The 17,135-nt window shown below is 45.2% G+C and overlaps 1 protein-coding gene and 1 long non-coding RNA gene across 2 annotated transcripts; one reads left to right on the top strand and one right to left on the bottom strand.

Moving 5' to 3' along the window:
- Positions 1-2,299: 2,299 nt before the first annotated feature.
- Positions 2,300-15,328, top strand: PLGRKT (plasminogen receptor with a C-terminal lysine). Its single transcript, XM_083420841.1, has 5 exons — positions 2,300-2,417; positions 3,908-3,994; positions 11,509-11,639; positions 14,358-14,467; positions 14,843-15,328. Exons 2-5 carry the CDS (start codon positions 3,914-3,916, stop codon positions 14,962-14,964), a joined length of 444 nt encoding a protein of 147 aa, XP_083276967.1. The 5' UTR covers positions 2,300-2,417; positions 3,908-3,913; the 3' UTR covers positions 14,965-15,328.
- On the bottom strand, positions 11,659-14,003 carry LOC310668001. The gene is made up of 2 exons (XR_014506528.1): positions 12,480-14,003; positions 11,659-12,112 (listed from the first exon to the last, which is right to left on the bottom strand). It is a non-coding gene; the product is annotated as an uncharacterized lncRNA (long non-coding RNA).
- Positions 15,329-17,135: the final 1,807 nt, after the last annotated feature.

A 17,135-nucleotide genomic window follows, 5' to 3' on the forward strand; every position in this document is an offset into this window, starting at 1 on the left:
GCCCTATATAGATTTTAAAAACCTGGAAGCCATCACCATGCACATTTCAGTTGTCTAGTAGCCGAACTGCAGCACAATAGAAAAGAAATAGTGCCATCTGGTGTATAATAAGTACAAGGTCTGTGGTAATTTCCTTTCAAGGAAGCAATGGAATACTTTATGTTGTTGTTTAGTCGTGACCCCATGGACCAGAGCACGCCAGGCACTCCTGTCTTCCACTGCCACCCGCAGTTTGGTCAGATTCATGTTTGTAGCTTCGAGAACACTGTCTAACCATCTTGTCCTCTGTCGTCCCCTTCTCCTTGTGCCCTCCATCTTTCCCAACATCAGGGTCTTTTCCAGTGAGTCTTCTCTTCTCATGAGGTGGCCAAAGTATTGGAGCCTCAGCTTCAAGATCTGTCCTTCCAGTGAGCACTCAGGGCTGATTTCCTTAAGAATAGATGCATTTGATCTTCTTGCAGTCCATGGGACTCTCAAGAGTCTCCTCCAGCACCATAATTCAAAAGCGTCAATTCTTCGGCGATCAGCCTTCTTTATGGTCCAGCTCTCACTTCCATACATCACTACTGGGAAAACCATAGCTTTTACTATACGGACCTTTGTTGGCAAGGTGATGTCTCTACTTTATAGGCCTGTGCATAGGTAAGTTCATTAACAACAACAATAACAACACAAAACTTTAAGGGGACTAGGCATATAAACTAAATTAGCATCTTGAATAGTCTCGCATACGTGCAGTTTCCAACTATATACTACAATGTTACTGATCCAGGGCATCCAAAGATCTGACCTACAGAATTAAAGATTTCATGTTTTATCTAGTTTTTGGTCCCTTTCTTGATGAACAGCTTTTGCAGCTGGAAAGCCACTTCCGTACTGATTTGGTGTACGAAATGCATGCATTTAAAATATATATCTCGCACTTCTGCTGGATCTACACCATGCATTTAAAATGCGTTCAACACACATTCGAAGCACACGATTTCCCCCAGTGTCCTGGGGACTGCCGTTTGTTAAGAAGTGCTGGGAGCTGTAGGCCTTGGAAGGGGAAACTACAATTTCCAGAATTCCTTGGGAAAACTCATGCGCTTTAAATGAATGCACTTTTGGTTTCAGCCAATAATGCAGTACACCTGTCCATCGGCCATCCTGGCTGGGGCTGAGGAAAAGTCCCTTTGCTGAACAGAACACTTCATTTGGCCAGTTATATCCGAAGTAGAATGGGACGCGGGTGGCGCTGTGAGTTAAACCTCCGAGCCTAGAGCTTGCTGATCAGAAGGTCGGTGGTTCGAATCCCCGCGACGGGGTGAGCTCCCGCTGCTCGGTTCCTGCTCCTGCCCACCTAGCAGTTTGTAAGCACATCAAAGTGCAAGTAAATAAATAGGTACTGCTCCGGCGGGAAGGTAAACAGTGTTTCCATGCGCTGCTCTGGTTCTCCATAAGCGGCTTAGTCATTCTGGCCACATGACCCAGAAGCTGTACGCCGGCTCCCTTGGCCAGTAAAGCGAGATGAGTGCCGCAACCTCAGTCGTTCGCGACTGGACCTAACAGCCAGGGGTCCCCTTATCTTTACCTTTACCCGAAGTAGAAGAGCTTTGCCTCTTCTTTTACACACATTTCCCCACCCCCACCTACAACCCCTGAAGTAAATTAAACAGGCCTTGCTTGTGAGTAAGCTTACAGATTGCAGCCTCACAGCTCGAGCTTTACTCAGAAGCAAGCCTGAAAGATAACAGGGCTTACTCCCCATAAATGTGCCCCCTAAACAGTAGCTGGGGAATCACATCACATCACTTCATCACAACACAATGCAACAGAACACAAAGGCCTGGCCTAGCAACCCTATGTGTGTGATGATGATGATGATTTTGCAAATAAAAAAAGAGAGGCTCCCACCCTCTCTTTCCCTCCCGCAGTTTCCACCCACCCGCTGAAATCGTTCCCCGTTTATTTATTTTTATTGAAAGATTCCCACAGCGCCAGTCGGTGGAGCACTAGACTCTTCATCTCAGCGTCCTGGGTTCGAGTCCCACGTTGGTCGCGGGTGGGGGGTGGGGGCTGGACTGGATGACCCTGGTGGCCCCTTCCCACTCCTGCTAGGATTCCTAGAAGATACACAGCAGTCCGTAGAAACGTCAGGTCAGCACGAGAGACGGGGCCACTTATGCCAAACTCCGGGCAAAAAGCCAGTCGGCCGCTCAAGAAGCAGCAGCAGCAGCAGAGGAAAAAGAGGAGGAGGAGGAGGAAACGTGCCCGGAAATGACGTCCCATCGCTTCCAGGCCCGCGGACAGCTTCCCCCCAACAAGCGTGTCTTGGCAGGCAGGCGCAAAATCCGCTCGGGCGGAGAGGAGGGAGAGCCTGGCCAGGCTGACGGAGGGAGGCCGCTGAGGAGGAGGGGAGGCCGGGAAGGCGGCAGGTAAGGGGGGAGGAGGAGGGGGCGAGGGTCTAGGGAGGAGGAGGAGGAGAAGGGGCGGGAGGAAACTTCCATGGGGCAGCGCCTGGGGGTGGGGGGTGGCGTCTCTGCAGCGCCTGCTCTCCAGAGCTGCCCGCTTTGGCCTAGGCGGAATACGGGGCGGAATACGAGCTGCTGCTGGTGGTGCTGCGAGTGTGGACCGTTCGGACCTGGAGCGCTTCTGCACCCTGTATTGTTATTCTCCCCTCCTGCAACGAAAACAACAACAACCACACACCACCAACAACACCAACAACAAGTTTGTTATTGGTATGAGCTTTCGTGTGCATGCACACTTCATGCACATGAAAGCTCATGTCAATAAGGTGCTACTGGAAGGAATTTTTAAAATTTTTATATTATTTGTTTCGACTGCGGCAGACCAACACGGCTACTACCTGTAACTACCTGTAACACATAATAACAACAACACACACAGAGACACATATATAACAACACACACATATATATAAAAGAATGCACACATACAGTATACAGTGGTACCTCAGTTTACGAACTTGATCCATTCCTGAAGTCCGTTCTTAAACCAAAACCATTCTTAAACTGAGACGCACTTTCCCTAATGAGGCCTTCCACTGCCAGTGCCCTTCCACAGTTTGGATTCTGTTCTTAGACCAAGGTAAAGTTCTCAAACCGGGACACCACTTCCGGTTTTGCGGAGTTCGTAAACCGAATTGTTCGTAAACAGGGCTGTTCTTAAACCAAGGTACCACTGTAAATATATACATAACAACGCGCACACACCTATAACAACAACAACGCACACATATATAAAACAACGCACGTACTCATATACAGTATATATGTGTATAAAACAACACACACACATATATATGTGTGTGTGTGTGTGTGTGTTATTTTTGTTGCGGGAGGGGTGAATACACACACCCCACAGATACCCTGCCATTTGGTACAGCTCCCCGCCCCCCAATTACTTTTTAGTACTTGTGGGGGTGGGTAGGTGATGTATATTTTTCCCCACCTCCAGGATTGAGTTGCCTATACCACTCTGAGACTGTAGAAAGCCTTCTTCTAGGACAGGCTTCTGCAACCTGGTGCCCTCCATCTCCAACTCCCATCACCTTTGGCTATTGGCTGTGCTGGCTGAGGTTGAAGGGAATCCGAGTCCAACAAATATCTGGAGGGCGCCAAGTCTGGGGATCCACAGCAAGGCTTCCCGCATTTCCTACTACGTAATTTCAGGCTACTGCCTCTCTGGATGGGCTAGTGTCAATAAAATGCCAAATAAAGATGTGTTGACAATAACGTGCAAAGGTTGAATAAGTAGTTTTCATTTCTCACGTGTAAGATTTGCACGGTTAGTGCGTTTTATTACTGAGTCATTTCTTTATGGGAGGAAAAATAATACTTGTAGCTCAAATTTCAACAGTGTTAATGATCGTTGCAAATATGTATATATTATCTCCATTTAGGTCAAAATGGGTTTCATATTTTCGAAGTCTGTGAATGAAAGCCTAAAGAGTCAACAGGAGTTTATGCTCATGAACTCTCGACTTCAGGTTTGTTATTATATTACAGAGCATGTAGCAACACGATGATTTTATACTCTGGTACAAAAATATGTGCATACAGCATTGGTTACCCCACAATGACATGCATCTCATACGTGGTACTGGGAACGGAAGTAAAAATATGGATTAGATAAATTTGTTCCCAGACTGCCAAGGTGCCTTCTTGCAGTCCTCTACCCACTTACCTGGGAGTATGCCTCATTGAACTAAATGGGGCTTACTTCTGAGTAGGCATGTTTAGGATCACACAGTAAATTTGTGTGTGTGATGCATACGTACACCTGAATGAAGAAAGAGGAGTGAGAGCTGGGAGTTGAGAGAGACCTGTGGTATAGAGAAAAGAACAAATAGTTTTCGTTCTTTTCTGTCTGCACCCTCATTGCAGCCCTAAAGTTAAGATCTCAGTGTGGCATTGGCACACTTAAAGTGAAGACCAGCAGATGGGAGGGAGGAAAGTTGATAGTGGGGGGGTGAATGGAAGAGAATCTTACATTACCTGCCCCCCCACCTTCTCAGTAGGAGAACAGGAAGCAGATTAAAGAACAGGAAGGTAATAAAGTATCCTGTTTTCCTGCAGATCTTATTAATCTGCCATGTAGAATTTAATTTGGTCTTTGTCTTCCTTGGCAAATCTGATTAGGTTATCGCATTGTCTTATCCTGAAGACCTTACTGTTAATATAATACATTGCTGTGCGGCTTCAGAACACTTAAGCAATTCAAATATATCCGAGATAATTGCGTGTTGTTGTTTATTTTAAGAAAAAAAGCTCTGCAGTGCTTGTTTATGTATTCTCTGCTTCCAGAATCACATTCTAAACTTGCTGGTGCAATTTGTCTTCAAAATAATTTTTTCTCCCCTTAAAGTAGTCCTTGGGGCTCTCTTGGAGGCAGAAGAGTTTAAAGTATGTGGTCCAAAATATAGAATATTTTGCGCTCCTAGTTTAGCTGAATGATATGCTGCCTAGTTTTAACAGTGGTATTTGTTTAATCCAAGCCTGGCTTTTTCCAGGAGATTGTAGCACTTAAAGTACTCTTATGTAAGGTGTGACATTGCCATGTGGCATGTAAGGGCATATAAAAAATAAATAGCTAGCGAGGGGGCGCTTATCTAGCTCCATGCCCGAAAGCTTTTATTCGTCTTCTTTATGACAAGTGTTGTCCACTGATAAGAAGAGCCTTGCAGGATCAGGCCAAGGTACATCCAGTCCAACAGTGGCCAACCAGATGTTTATGGGAAGCCACCGAGCAAACAAAAGTAATGAATTAGAGGGGTATTCTTTCCAGTGAGAGGCTAAAGAAAAGATGGTTTAGAACAGGGGTAGGCAACCTAAGGCCCGGGGGCCAGATGTGGCCCAATCGCCTTCTAAATCCAGCCCACAGACGGTCTGGGAATCAGCATGTCTTTACATTAGTAGAATGTGTCCTTTTATTTAAAATGCATCTTTGGGTTATTTGTGGGGAATGGGAATTTGTTCATTTTTTCCCCTTCAAAATATAGTCCGGCCCACCACATAGTCTGAGGGACAGTGGACCAGCCCAGGTTGCTGACCCCTGGTTTAGAAAATAAGAGTGACTGATGTTCTTGCGGTTCAGTGTTGCTGTTTTTCAATGTCTGCAGCAAGATATGTACTAGATATAGAATCATAGAACTTAGATGGATAAATTTAATTTTTAATGACAATAAATTCTGCTTGGGTGTCTTCCACTATATTAGATGTGTCACTTTCAGTTGTCACAAAATATCAGCTACTGAATTTTTTTGCCGTGTATCTTATCGCCATATGACTAAAGAGGTTGACTTGTTAAAAATCGCACACACTGTTTCGTTTGGGTTGTAGCTGAAGAATATAATAGTAAATGTTGGGGCAAGCATGAGAGAAGATACGTGCTTCCTGTTTCCTGACTATAATGGGAATTACACCGGTTTAACACATAGCTGTTAGCTTCATCTAACAGACAGTGACACTGTGAAGTTATAATGAAGGAGAATCGTGCCTTTGGCATAAGGGCGGGTGGGTGTCCTATGAAATTTAAAACTTCTCTGAGGAAATAAGAACATTACATTTTCTGTTAGTAGCACTTCGCAGTGCACCAGCTGTTAAAAATGTAAGCACACTGAAAGGAGCTTGGATAATGATTTTATCTCATTGCTAACCACTATGTTACTCATGTTCTGATTTCTCTCGCCACCTGCCCTCCCCCTCACATATCCAAGATTTCAGTGAAAGAGGATGTAAAATGTGAACCTAATAAATTGCCTTGTCCAGTACTATATAATGAGCTGTGTGTGCGTCCTATGGGGCGAATGCAGGCTTTCGCTGAAGCCTGGAGAGTGAGAGGGGTCGGTGCGCACCAATGCCTCTAGCTCTCCAGGCTTCAGGAAGCTATCCGCAAGCCTTGCGCGCCCGGCGGGAGGTCCCGCCGGGTGCGCGAGGCTTGGGGCGGCAGCCTGCAGCCTGAAGCACGGGGAGCCCTCCAGAGGGCTCCCCGTGCTTCGGGCAGGTGTGCGCAAGGCTTGGGGCTGCTAATTTCCAATGCTGGAGACCAAAAAGCATTTTTAGAAAATCTGCAGGGTGCTCTTTGTTGTTCACCTCTTTTGCCTGTGGAAATGTGCTGTTTAAAATTATTTGCAGGTTTTGCACATGGCTTACATAATTTGGCATTTAATAATTTGTCAAGTGTGGGAATGTGTGTATATACATATAGGCCTAATATGAAAAAAGTCATAACTATCTTGCTGTAGCTTAATCTATGTGGACAAATGCAATTTTCCATTTAGTTTGTGGATTAAAAATGGTAGTGCTGGCAAAGAGAACTGGTAGTGAAAACTTTTATAACTAATTTTATTTTAGCTTCAAGCAAAACATCCCAGTATTACCTTCTTTCTTTTTCTTTTTCTAACACAAGCTTTTGCTAGAGTCGAGAGAGCAATAAATGAAATGAATTAGGTGATTTTTCTCAATTTATTTGGATGCCTGGATTTTCTATTGAAAATCCAGGCATCCAAATGTTGCTTTTCTGGAGTTAGAATTTGGACAAGTTGTCTTGAGAGACAACGGAGTGCGCCTCCGGTGGGGGGGGGGGGAGTCAAACCGCTGCATTAGCAGCACCAAAGTTACCTCCCCAGAGCGCAAGCCTGGGCAGTGTGTATGGAGGGGCTGCCCAAATGACAAGACACCCCCCCCCCCGGCATCACTGACGTGGTCCAAAGGAAAGCAGAGCAATACGTTTGGCACCAGCTTGGCTCCAGGTGTTGCTGGAAGGAGGTGTATGAAGCCCAATCCAACCATCTTAGGAACTCCACTCTGGATTTGTGTAGGGTTTGCTCCTTAGCCTTCTCTTCTCCCAAAGATATCCCGTAAAGCAGTCGTCAGGAATGTGCCCCCAGCACACCAGGAGAGTCAGCCTCGGAAATTGAGCTGAGTGAGGAAGAGGCTGCCTCTGTTGATGAGAGCTGTCTGTCTTATTTTAGAGAGAATAGCCCAGGGCCCATCCTTTTCAGGGAAGAAGTGGTTAGTTCCCAAGGGGTGGAAGAGTTGGATGTTGGCCAAGGCGTTGCCAGGCAACCAGCAGATAAGACGGTGTCAGAGGCTGAGTCTTCTGAGGAAGAGGTAGCTCAGCCCTGCAGTCCCCAAACGAGGAGATTAGAGAGGCTACAAGAGAAACGGAAGGGAAGGAGATGAAAGGTGGGATTTTGGTGTTCTTCCTGTTGGGGGAGGAGCGATAAGTCAGACTGAGAAACTAGATTAATGAGAGCAGGCAGATTGCCATGCTCTGAATTTGTTTTTCTTTTAAATAAACTTGTATAAAACTGACGGAGACTCTTTGCTGCTTTAGCAGGCTGCTCGCCTGCCAGAGACCATTGTAGCAGTGGAGCTTTAGGATCAGAGTTTTCCTTCTCCTAGATGGGCTCCCTTCTCAGGTTGATGAGCCCCATCTGCCCTTCATTTTCCTCTACAGAACATACAGCAACTGTTGGACCCTCTGTCCAACAGTCTGAACAACTATACCAATAAACACAGTCTATTCACAGTATTTTATCAAAGTAAGAAATAATGTTGTTTGCTTGAACATGATGGTTTTGAACGATCCTACGCCGTACCCAGTACAGTGGTACCTCGGGTTAAGAACTTAATTCATTCTGGAGGTCCGTTCTTAACCTGAAACTGTTCTTAACCTGAAGCACCACTTTAGCTAATGGGGCCTCCTGCTGCCACTGTGCCGCTGCTGCACGATTTCTGTTCTCATCTTGAAGCAAAGTTCTTAACCCCGGGTAATATTTCTGGGTTAATGGAGTCTGTAACCTGAAGCGTATGTAACCCGAGATACCACTGTACAGTTGATGCTCTAGCATTGGAATCTTGCGCCAGTCTTGGCGGAACTAATACCATTATACTGGCACCACAGACACAAAATAGCTTTTTGAGCATTCTGACAAGGAAAGGACATTCCGCCCTCTGACTCATGCAATATATTATGCGGGCCTTCAGAGTCTATGGGTGCTGCAGGACAGAAGGTAGTGTAAACCCTATGCCTAAGTGGGAAGGTTACGAAGCAAGAGTCCCTGATAAGAAGGCAAAGCTGGATGACTCTACTCCCTATGCTGGATATTGGATACTGCACAATCGATAACATTGCAAGCTTAGGCTGCCACAGCAGTCGCTTTTAATAAAGTTTAGAAAGATGGAGGGCACAAGGAGAAGGGGACGACAGAGGACGAGATGGTTGGATAGTGTTCTCGAAGCTACCAGCATGAGTTTGACCAAACTGCGGGAGGCAGTGGAAGACAGGAGTGCCTGGCGTGCTCTGGTCCATGGGGTCACGAAGAGTCGGACATGACTAAGCGACTAAACAACAACAGCCGCTGTTCACATTGCACTGCTTTCAATGTTTTCTACTAACATAGGGGTTTGGGAATCGGTGCTCCTCCTGAGGTTGAACGCCAGCTCCCATCACGGCAGCCATACAGGTGAGAGCTGGGAGTCCAACCAACATCCTGAGGATCACAGGTTTCCAGCCTCCCCTGCTCAAGCATAAAACGAAACAGAAGTAAGCTGTTCCATTTATATGTCACCTTTTCCTCCCCGGAGCTCAAGGTGGTGGTACATCGTTCTCCCCATCCTCCTTCTATCGCCACAACAATCCTGTGAGGCAGCTTAGGCTGTGAGAGAGAAGAAGTGACTGGCCCAAGGTCACCCTGTGAGCTTTGCAGTGGAGCACATGCAAGGACACGCAAGGCAACATTTTGCTGTGCTGTTAGGGTGACAGTGTACTGGCCAAACTGGTCCGTTCTTGAAGCTTTCAGTGCCATGGAGTGGATAACACTTCTGTGTAGTGCAAACCCAGGAAACCAGCACCATATGTGTCTGTGTGCAGTTGTCAGCTACAGTTTAGCTCAACAATCTCTTGACCAAATAGCAAGATGTACTGAATGCGCAGCGATGACGATAACCTTTGCCAGCGGATGGTTTTAGAAAGATCATTGCTCCTGACTCACGCTTCTGCTTGGGTGCTTTTGCCCCCTCTAAAAAGAGCACCTGAATAGGGCACATCATACACTTCAAAAGAACAATAGAAATATCATATTACACTTGCCAGTAATTTCCTTGCTGAAAGAGTTCTAGAACAGCCACACAGCTTAGACACGGCAACCGAATCATCCACTGTTATATTTCTGCTTAAATAAGAAAACGGCATCCATTGGTTTTGTACTTGGTCATTTTTAAAAAAACGAAAAAATCCCTACCATTGGTTTCAATGAGACAGAAGATACCTACACAGCTTGTGGGCTGGTGTAATTTTTCTTCTTTGTTGGGGCATGTTTCTTTTGAGAACAAAGAGTATTATGCACTGTTTTGGTACTAGAGGTCGGAACATATAATGTATATCTCTGCAGGCATACCTTAATCAGAGATCTCGTGCACCTCATTGTGGGCTTACGGGTTAGATAATCATCATCTTTGAGGCTCCATGTATAAAATCTAATAGAATTACAAGGCTGAATTACACATGATTAGTCCCTTCTGGTAATTTTTAGCCTGCAAGTTCTGAGCCTGGCCAGGGTTATATAGCATAGTTCATACTTGCTGGTTCTTCCACGTTTCTGGTCTTTTTTTCTGATCAATTACTGTATTTTTTGCTCTATAAGACTCACTTTTTCCTTCCTAAAACGTAAGGGGAAATGTGTGTGCGTCTTATGGAGCGAATGCAGGCTGCGCAGCTATCGCTGAAGCCAAGAAAGCGAGAGGGATCGGTGCGCACCGATCCCTCTTGCTGTTCTGACTTCAGGGATAGCCACGCGAAGCCTCTTCAGGGCAACGAGAGGAACGTTCCCCCTGCCCTGAAAAGGCTTGGCACGGCTATCTCAGAAGCCAGAACAGCAAGAGGGATTGCTGCGCAGCGAAAGCAGCGATCCCTCTTGCTGTTCTCGCTTCGCTTCGCTGGAGAGGCACTGTGCAGCTTTCCTTCTCTGCGCAGCGCCCCTTCAGCGAAGCGGGAGGAGAAATGGAAGGGGCTCCATTTCTCCTGCTGCTTCGCTGAAGGGGCACTGCGCAGAGAGGGAGAGAATATTTTTTTTCTTGTTCTCCTCTAAAACTAGGTGTGTCTTATGGTCAGGTGCGTCCTATAGAGCAAAAAAATACGGTAAGGTACGCCTGCCCGTACGGGCCAGTCTTGACAGACTCTAGGGTTGTGCGCCCATCTCACTCAAGAGGCCGGGGGCCAGCGCTGTCCGGAGACACTTCCGGGTCACGTGGCCAGCATGACAAAGCTGCATCTGGCGAGCCAGCGCAGCACACGGAAACGCCGTTTACCTTCCCACCAGTAAGCGGTCCCTATTTATCTACTTGCACCTGGGGGTGCTTTCGCACTGCTAGGTTGGCAGGCGCTGGGACCGAGCAACGGGAGCGCACCCCGCCGCGGGGATTCGAACCGCCGACCTTTCGATCGGCAAGCCCTAGGCGCTGAGGCTTTTACCCACAGCGCCACCCGCGTCCCCGAAAAAAATACGGTACTTGGTGTTAATTGATATTTGGTGCTACGTGGTGGGAACTGCTGTTCCACAACCTTAAGCAGAAGGAAGTACTAAGGTCTTGACTGCATATCCTTTCACTCCCGAAAGAAGCTAATGTATTTATTTTATTTATTGAATTTATATACCACCCTATACCCAGAGGTCGCATGGGAGAGTCATCTTACGTAAAAGTCATTGAAAGGAAGATTGAAGTAGAGAAGAAGCCTTTTGTTCAGCAATTGGAGCAAGTGCATATTCAAGAATTCAAGCACTACTTTTGAGACATTAGTACAAACTGCTCTTAAGCCACAAATAATATATTCTTACGTAATTTGTTGTTTTGACCATCATGGTCATATCAACCATAACAACAAGTATATACACTAATACAAAAAAACTTTTTGTACCAGTTACGTAGGAATTGTCCTGTAGAAAAGTTACTTAAATTTACAAATAAAATTATTGTTGTCTTTTTCTTTTACTTACAGCTTGAAAGGCAACTCCTGATGCAAAATCAAATGCGTGAGAGGCAGATGGCTATGCAGGTTGCTTGGACACGGGAATTTCTCAAGTATTTTGGAGCATTTTTCGGACTTGCTGCTGTCGGTCTAACAGTTGGGTATGCAGCCCTTTCCCCCCTGAATAATGCAAGAGAGACTGCATGTTCCGTCATCTAAGCTTTACTCAGAGTAGACTTGTTGGAATTAATGGACGTGACTAAGTTAGGTCCATTAATACCAGTGCATCTACTCTGGGTACAACTTAGTTGAATTTTGCTCAGTGGATGGCACTCGGCCAAGCTGTTGTGTGCGTGCAAAATGAGGTCCATTTGTGCAATGGGATTTCCCCTTATCCTTGTGCCCCCTAAATCTACTCTGGAGGATTGGGGGGACAACTTAGGGAGTGTCCATGGAGGGAGGAGAGGGAAGAAGGTTCTGTTGTGCAAGCAGATGTCATTCGCTGCACACATTTTAAAAAATATTTATATACCGCTGTATTATAGAAATATATCACAGCAGTTTACAACAGTATACAAACAAAAAGGCACACAGTAAAATAATAAAATGTTAAAAGCAAGGGAATTAAAATAGACTTATATATATAACGGGATGCGGGTGGCGCTGTGGGTTAAACCACTGAGCCTAGGATTTGCCGATCAGAAGGTTGGCGGTTCGAATCTCCGTGACAGGGTGAGCTCCCATTGTTCGGTCCCTGCTCCTGCCAACCTAGCAGTTCGAAAGCATGTCAAAGTGCAAGTAGATAAATAGGTACCGCTCCGGCAGGAAGGTAAACAGCATTTCCATGCGCTGCTCTGGTTCGCCAGAAGCGGCTTAGTCATGCTGGCCACATGACCCAGAAGCTGTACACCGGCTCCCTCGGCCAATAAAGCGAGATGAGCGCCACAACCCCAGAGTTGGTCATGACTGGACCTATTGGTCAGGGATCCCTTTACCTTTACTTATTATATATAACAGGAATAGGCAAACTCAGCCCTCCAGTTGTTTTGAGACTACAACTCCCATTATCCCCAGCTAACAGGACCGGTGATCAGGGATGATGGGAGTTGTAGTCCCAAAACATCTGGAGGGCTGAGTTTGCCTATGCCTGGTATATAATATTCTAAACGGTTCTGGTGATCAGGGTCACGGTGTGAGGAAAAATCAGATCCTACCTCCCCCTGCTCCATAGCCCCAATGCAAACTAAGAGGAGCCAATCACGGGTATAACAAAGTGAAAATCACACTGACATCTCCAAACACAGAGCTCCAGTGTAACATGGAGGTCTGGCCCTTGAGGAAACATGCAAAGCCATCAATGTTTGACAAGGGATTTGACTTGGGAGAAGGAGAAGCTAATGGACAGATCTAATGTGCTTCGTTTTATTGTTACAAAATGTAATTATGAATGTTGTTAAAAAGTCTGCCCTTCTATCCAGGATGTAAAATATGTTGACAAACGGTTTCCTTGTGAGTAGGTAAGTGTTGATTTCAAGGGCCCTTACTTCCAAACAATTGTCTGGGATCATACAGCTGATGATTATTTTAAAAACAACAACAACCCTTACAATAATAAACTGAAGTGGCTCCTGCAAACATGCACGTCAAATGTCAAAAGCCAGGCTAAAGGGTAGGAATATCTCCATCTGCTCCAAGGGCGCCTCTTATCATCAGAGAGAGAACAGCAACTATATCCTTTCTAGAAAGCAGAGCAGGAACAGTCCGTGATGGCAAACAACATGGTCCATACTTATCTCTATGTTGAATTATTCCCCTTGTTTTTATTGGATTATATCCAATGCTAGACCCACTCAGAGTAAACGCATTGAAATTAATGGGTCCACTCTTGAGTAGAACATAGTTGCATACAACCCATTGTGTTTTCTTTCCCAGTTTTCCTAGACAAATTCTACCTTACCTAAGAAATGCACACTTGCCTCTTGTTACTGATCATGTACGCCAATCATGATTCATAGTGAAATTGATGGTGGTGATGGTGACAATAATTCAGCTACTTAGAAGTTTACAAAGGAACATTGGCATTCTGGTGTCTCTGCCATTCAGCATTATTGATAACAAAACTATAATATATCTAATTAACCGGAACGTCTGTGTTAGTAGTTCACAATATCTGATAGTGTGACAGCACTTAATGTGATGACTTAAAAGCTGATACTAGACTTCAAAATAGCCAAGACTTTTTGAAAAGTAGGTACTGAGGAAATAAAACCTTGGGTGCTTTCAGTTCAGTTTTACTTCGAGTAGATTCATTGAAATTAATGGACCTAACTTAGTCATGTTCATTAATTCCAGTGAGACTACTTTGAGTAAAACGTTATTGAATATCACCCCTTGTTTATCCATATCACTTCCATACTTATCAAAATTGAGCTATAAACTAAAGAAAAAGCTAAAGGGTTTCTTAAATCCAGTGCTTGCTAACAAGGGGAAATCTTAATATTGTCTAATTATTTCTCTAATAATATATATATTAATATATATATGCCGCTTCATTGTAAAAAAATTGTATATATATATATGCCGCTTCATTGTAAAAGGAAACAAAACTCAATAAGAGGTTTACAAAATGATATCAAGATATTCCATTAGGATATCCAAAATGGGAGAGCTCAGTTGGTTGAGCATGAGACTCTTAATCTCCGGGTTGTGGGTTCAAGTCCTGCCTTGGACAAAAGATTCCCACGTTTCAAGGGGGTTAGACTAGATGACCCTCACGGTCCCTTTCCAACTCTGCAATTCTGTGGTGCTATGATTCAATGGGTTATTTTGTTTGAAGCTTTAGGATATTACTTACTTACTTTTTTTTTTTAAATAAACAGGGCAATTAAAAGAAAAAAGCCTGGATTATTCCTTCCGATTGTTCCTTTAGGTTTTGTGCTTGCCTACCAGTATGATATGGGCTATGGATCACTTCTGCAAAGAATGAAAGGTAGGTATTGTATATTCTCTGCAGCGGCTCCCCGTTTGTGGAATTCTCTCCCCAGGAAGGTTCATGCCTTCATTATATATTTTTAGGCGCCAGGTGAAAACATTCCTCTTCAAGCAGTTCTTGGGCTGATTAATATCCTACAGCCTTTTAAATGTGTCTGTGGGAAGGGGGGGGGCATTGTTTTGCTGTTTTGTTTCAATTATTTACTTGTTTTTATCCTGTATTTTATTCTGTGAACCGCCCTGGGATCTTACGATGGAGAGCGGTATATAAATCTAATATGAACAAACAACACTTAGTTAATGGCAGATTTGCGATCATTTGGCTCTCACAATATACAAACGTAGATACACATGTCCGTATTTTTCTCCCAAGGTGAAGCAGAGCATATACTTGACGCAGAGAACACATTGGTGGAAATGCCAAAAGGACCTCTCACTTTCGATGGCATTGAAAAAGCCAGAAGAGCACAGAGCACGTTTTTCATTGAAAAATAGTTGGGTGTGGCGAAGCAGTGCTTCAGAGAACAGAAATATCTATTTGTAATCATGTTACCGACTTGCGAAGCTCTGATCTAACAGTGTGTATGCAGGGAGCCTTTGCTAAAATCTCACCAGTCAAGCTGCTTGACAACAAAGACATTGGGGGGGGGGTGTCTAGATTCTAGACCATTGCTCTCCCTCTCAAAAAGCCGATAGGCCAATTATTATTTTTTAATCTGGGCTGAGCACACACAATTTCTCCTGTTGGATCAGAGAAGAGGACTATGTGCACTATACCTAGACGGATCACGGCAAACTTGTTTTGAAAACTATTGTCTGACTGTAATGCGCATTATGAAATAAAACGGATTTAATACAATTCTGGTTGGGTTGTGTGTTTCATCATGTCTTATTTCTAGTAGCTGCAGGAGATTCCTTTGCAGCGAGCATGGAAATTTTGTACATGCTCACGTTTTCAGTGCAAGCTGGATCTCCTTGCGACAGCTCTGAAATAGTAGAGGACTCCCTTGAAGGTGGCGAGACACCTGAATGAGGGAAGTTGTAGGGTGTGAGGGAGTTGTAGAGTTGCAAGGGGCCAAATTACCCATTATGGTTTTCGTCATTTAGAGTTGCATGACTCTCTGAGTTTAAACAGCCACCAGAACACCTGTTTACCTTGGCCTTTGGATATCCAAGACGTATATTTTTAGGACCTGCTCTACTTGTGAAATTTATTTCCAACAGTTTTTAATGTTTTATTTTAAACAGTTGTGCATTCCATCTGGGGACCTTAGGGTGCAGGGTGGGCAATAAATTAAATTAGCAACAATACGCGGGTAGCGCTGTTAAACCACAGAGCCTAGGACTTGCCGATCAGAAGGTTGGTGGTTCGAATCCCCATGATGGGCTGAGCTCCCGTTGCTCGGTCCCTGCTCCTGCCAACCTAGCAGTTCGAAAGCACGTCAAAGTGCAAGTAGATAAATAGGTACCGCTCCAGTGGGAAGGTAAACGGTGTTTCCGCGCGCTGCTCTGGCTTAGTCATGCTGGCCACATGACCCGGAAGCTGTGCGCCGGCTCCCTTGGCCAATAAAGCGAGATGAGTGCCGCAACCCCAGAGTCAGCCACGACTGGACCTAATGGTCAGGGGTCCCTTTACCCTTTACCTTTAAATAATATTTGGGACGGAGACATGAAAATGTCTCCCCAAGTTGCTTTTTGGCATCGGAGGGAAGTTCTCCCACGGGTGACTGCTCTTTACACTTTTAGAAAGATATGGTGTCATGTATAGTTCAGCCTTGATTGTCACATGTTCTGTAACTCATACCGGTTCAACCTTCTGGCATTTTGAGAAATTGGATCAATTTGAATTGCCTATTTGGGCTATTCACAGGAGGCCTCTTGTTGCATGAGACCCAGACGTCTTTCCTCAAGATTGTCCTTCGCCACATTACATTTCGGGGAAATGGACTTTTTGGAAGATCTGTCTAGGACAAAATTGCGTGGTCACCATGACATGCTAGATAGTGCCATTGAAGCAGCACAATTGTTCTCCGTTCCGTAGCTGCGTCATTTTGGTACCATTTTTAAAGTCTTAGCAGAGCAATTCTTAACTCCTAGCTAGGAGCAGCAGGGCAGAGTGGCTGATGGATTGCTGCATCCCAGAACCCCTCTGGCTCATGCCAACCAGAAAAGAAACGGGATGGGGAGAGGATGGCTCCAGGCTGGTGTGACCAGGTAGCCAAATAGAGCCCCAGATATACTAGCCAGCTCTGGTCTGCCCCCATAACACAATGTTTTAGGTCCTTATACTAGTAGCATTCCATCTGCTGTCCTTTCATACTTGCTAGTGTAGGCCAGTGAATGGGCACATTTGCTATATCCATCACCAACAATCAGTGGTTAAGCATCTGTCTCGGGAGACAATGGAAGACCTTTGGGGGGTAAAGTCAAACTGTTGGAGAGTTAGTGCCTGCTGTGACCTTAGAGACCGATACAGGAGAGACATGTTTTGTTGCAGCTGGGGCAGATGAAGGCGTCCGGTTGTGCTGCGGCAGATGCACCAGGGCATTCTGCTCTGTGTGCTCCTCCCAGCGGTCATTCCTCCTCTGGTCACTGCTGTGGATACACAACCTGTCTGGAGGAACTGCCACTGTCTGCAAGGGGTTCCCACATGTCAGGGTTGTCAG

This window comes from Podarcis tiliguerta, assembly GCF_965153285.1.
Source record: "Podarcis tiliguerta genome assembly, chromosome: 17".
NCBI classification, from domain to species: Eukaryota; Metazoa; Chordata; class Lepidosauria; order Squamata; family Lacertidae; genus Podarcis; species Podarcis tiliguerta.

Excerpts from the sequence above, each read along its gene's own strand:
- PLGRKT (XM_083420841.1), top strand. The coding sequence starts at position 3,914 with ATGGGTTTCATATTTTCGAAGTCTGTGAATGAAAGCCTAAAGAGTCAA. Across the intron at positions 11,640-14,357 it reads GCTGTCGGTCTAACAGTTGG|GGCAATTAAAAGAAAAAAGC; the intron begins GTATGCAGCCCT and ends TTAAATAAACAG. Across the intron at positions 14,468-14,842 it reads ACTTCTGCAAAGAATGAAAG|GTGAAGCAGAGCATATACTT; the intron begins GTAGGTATTGTA and ends TTTTCTCCCAAG.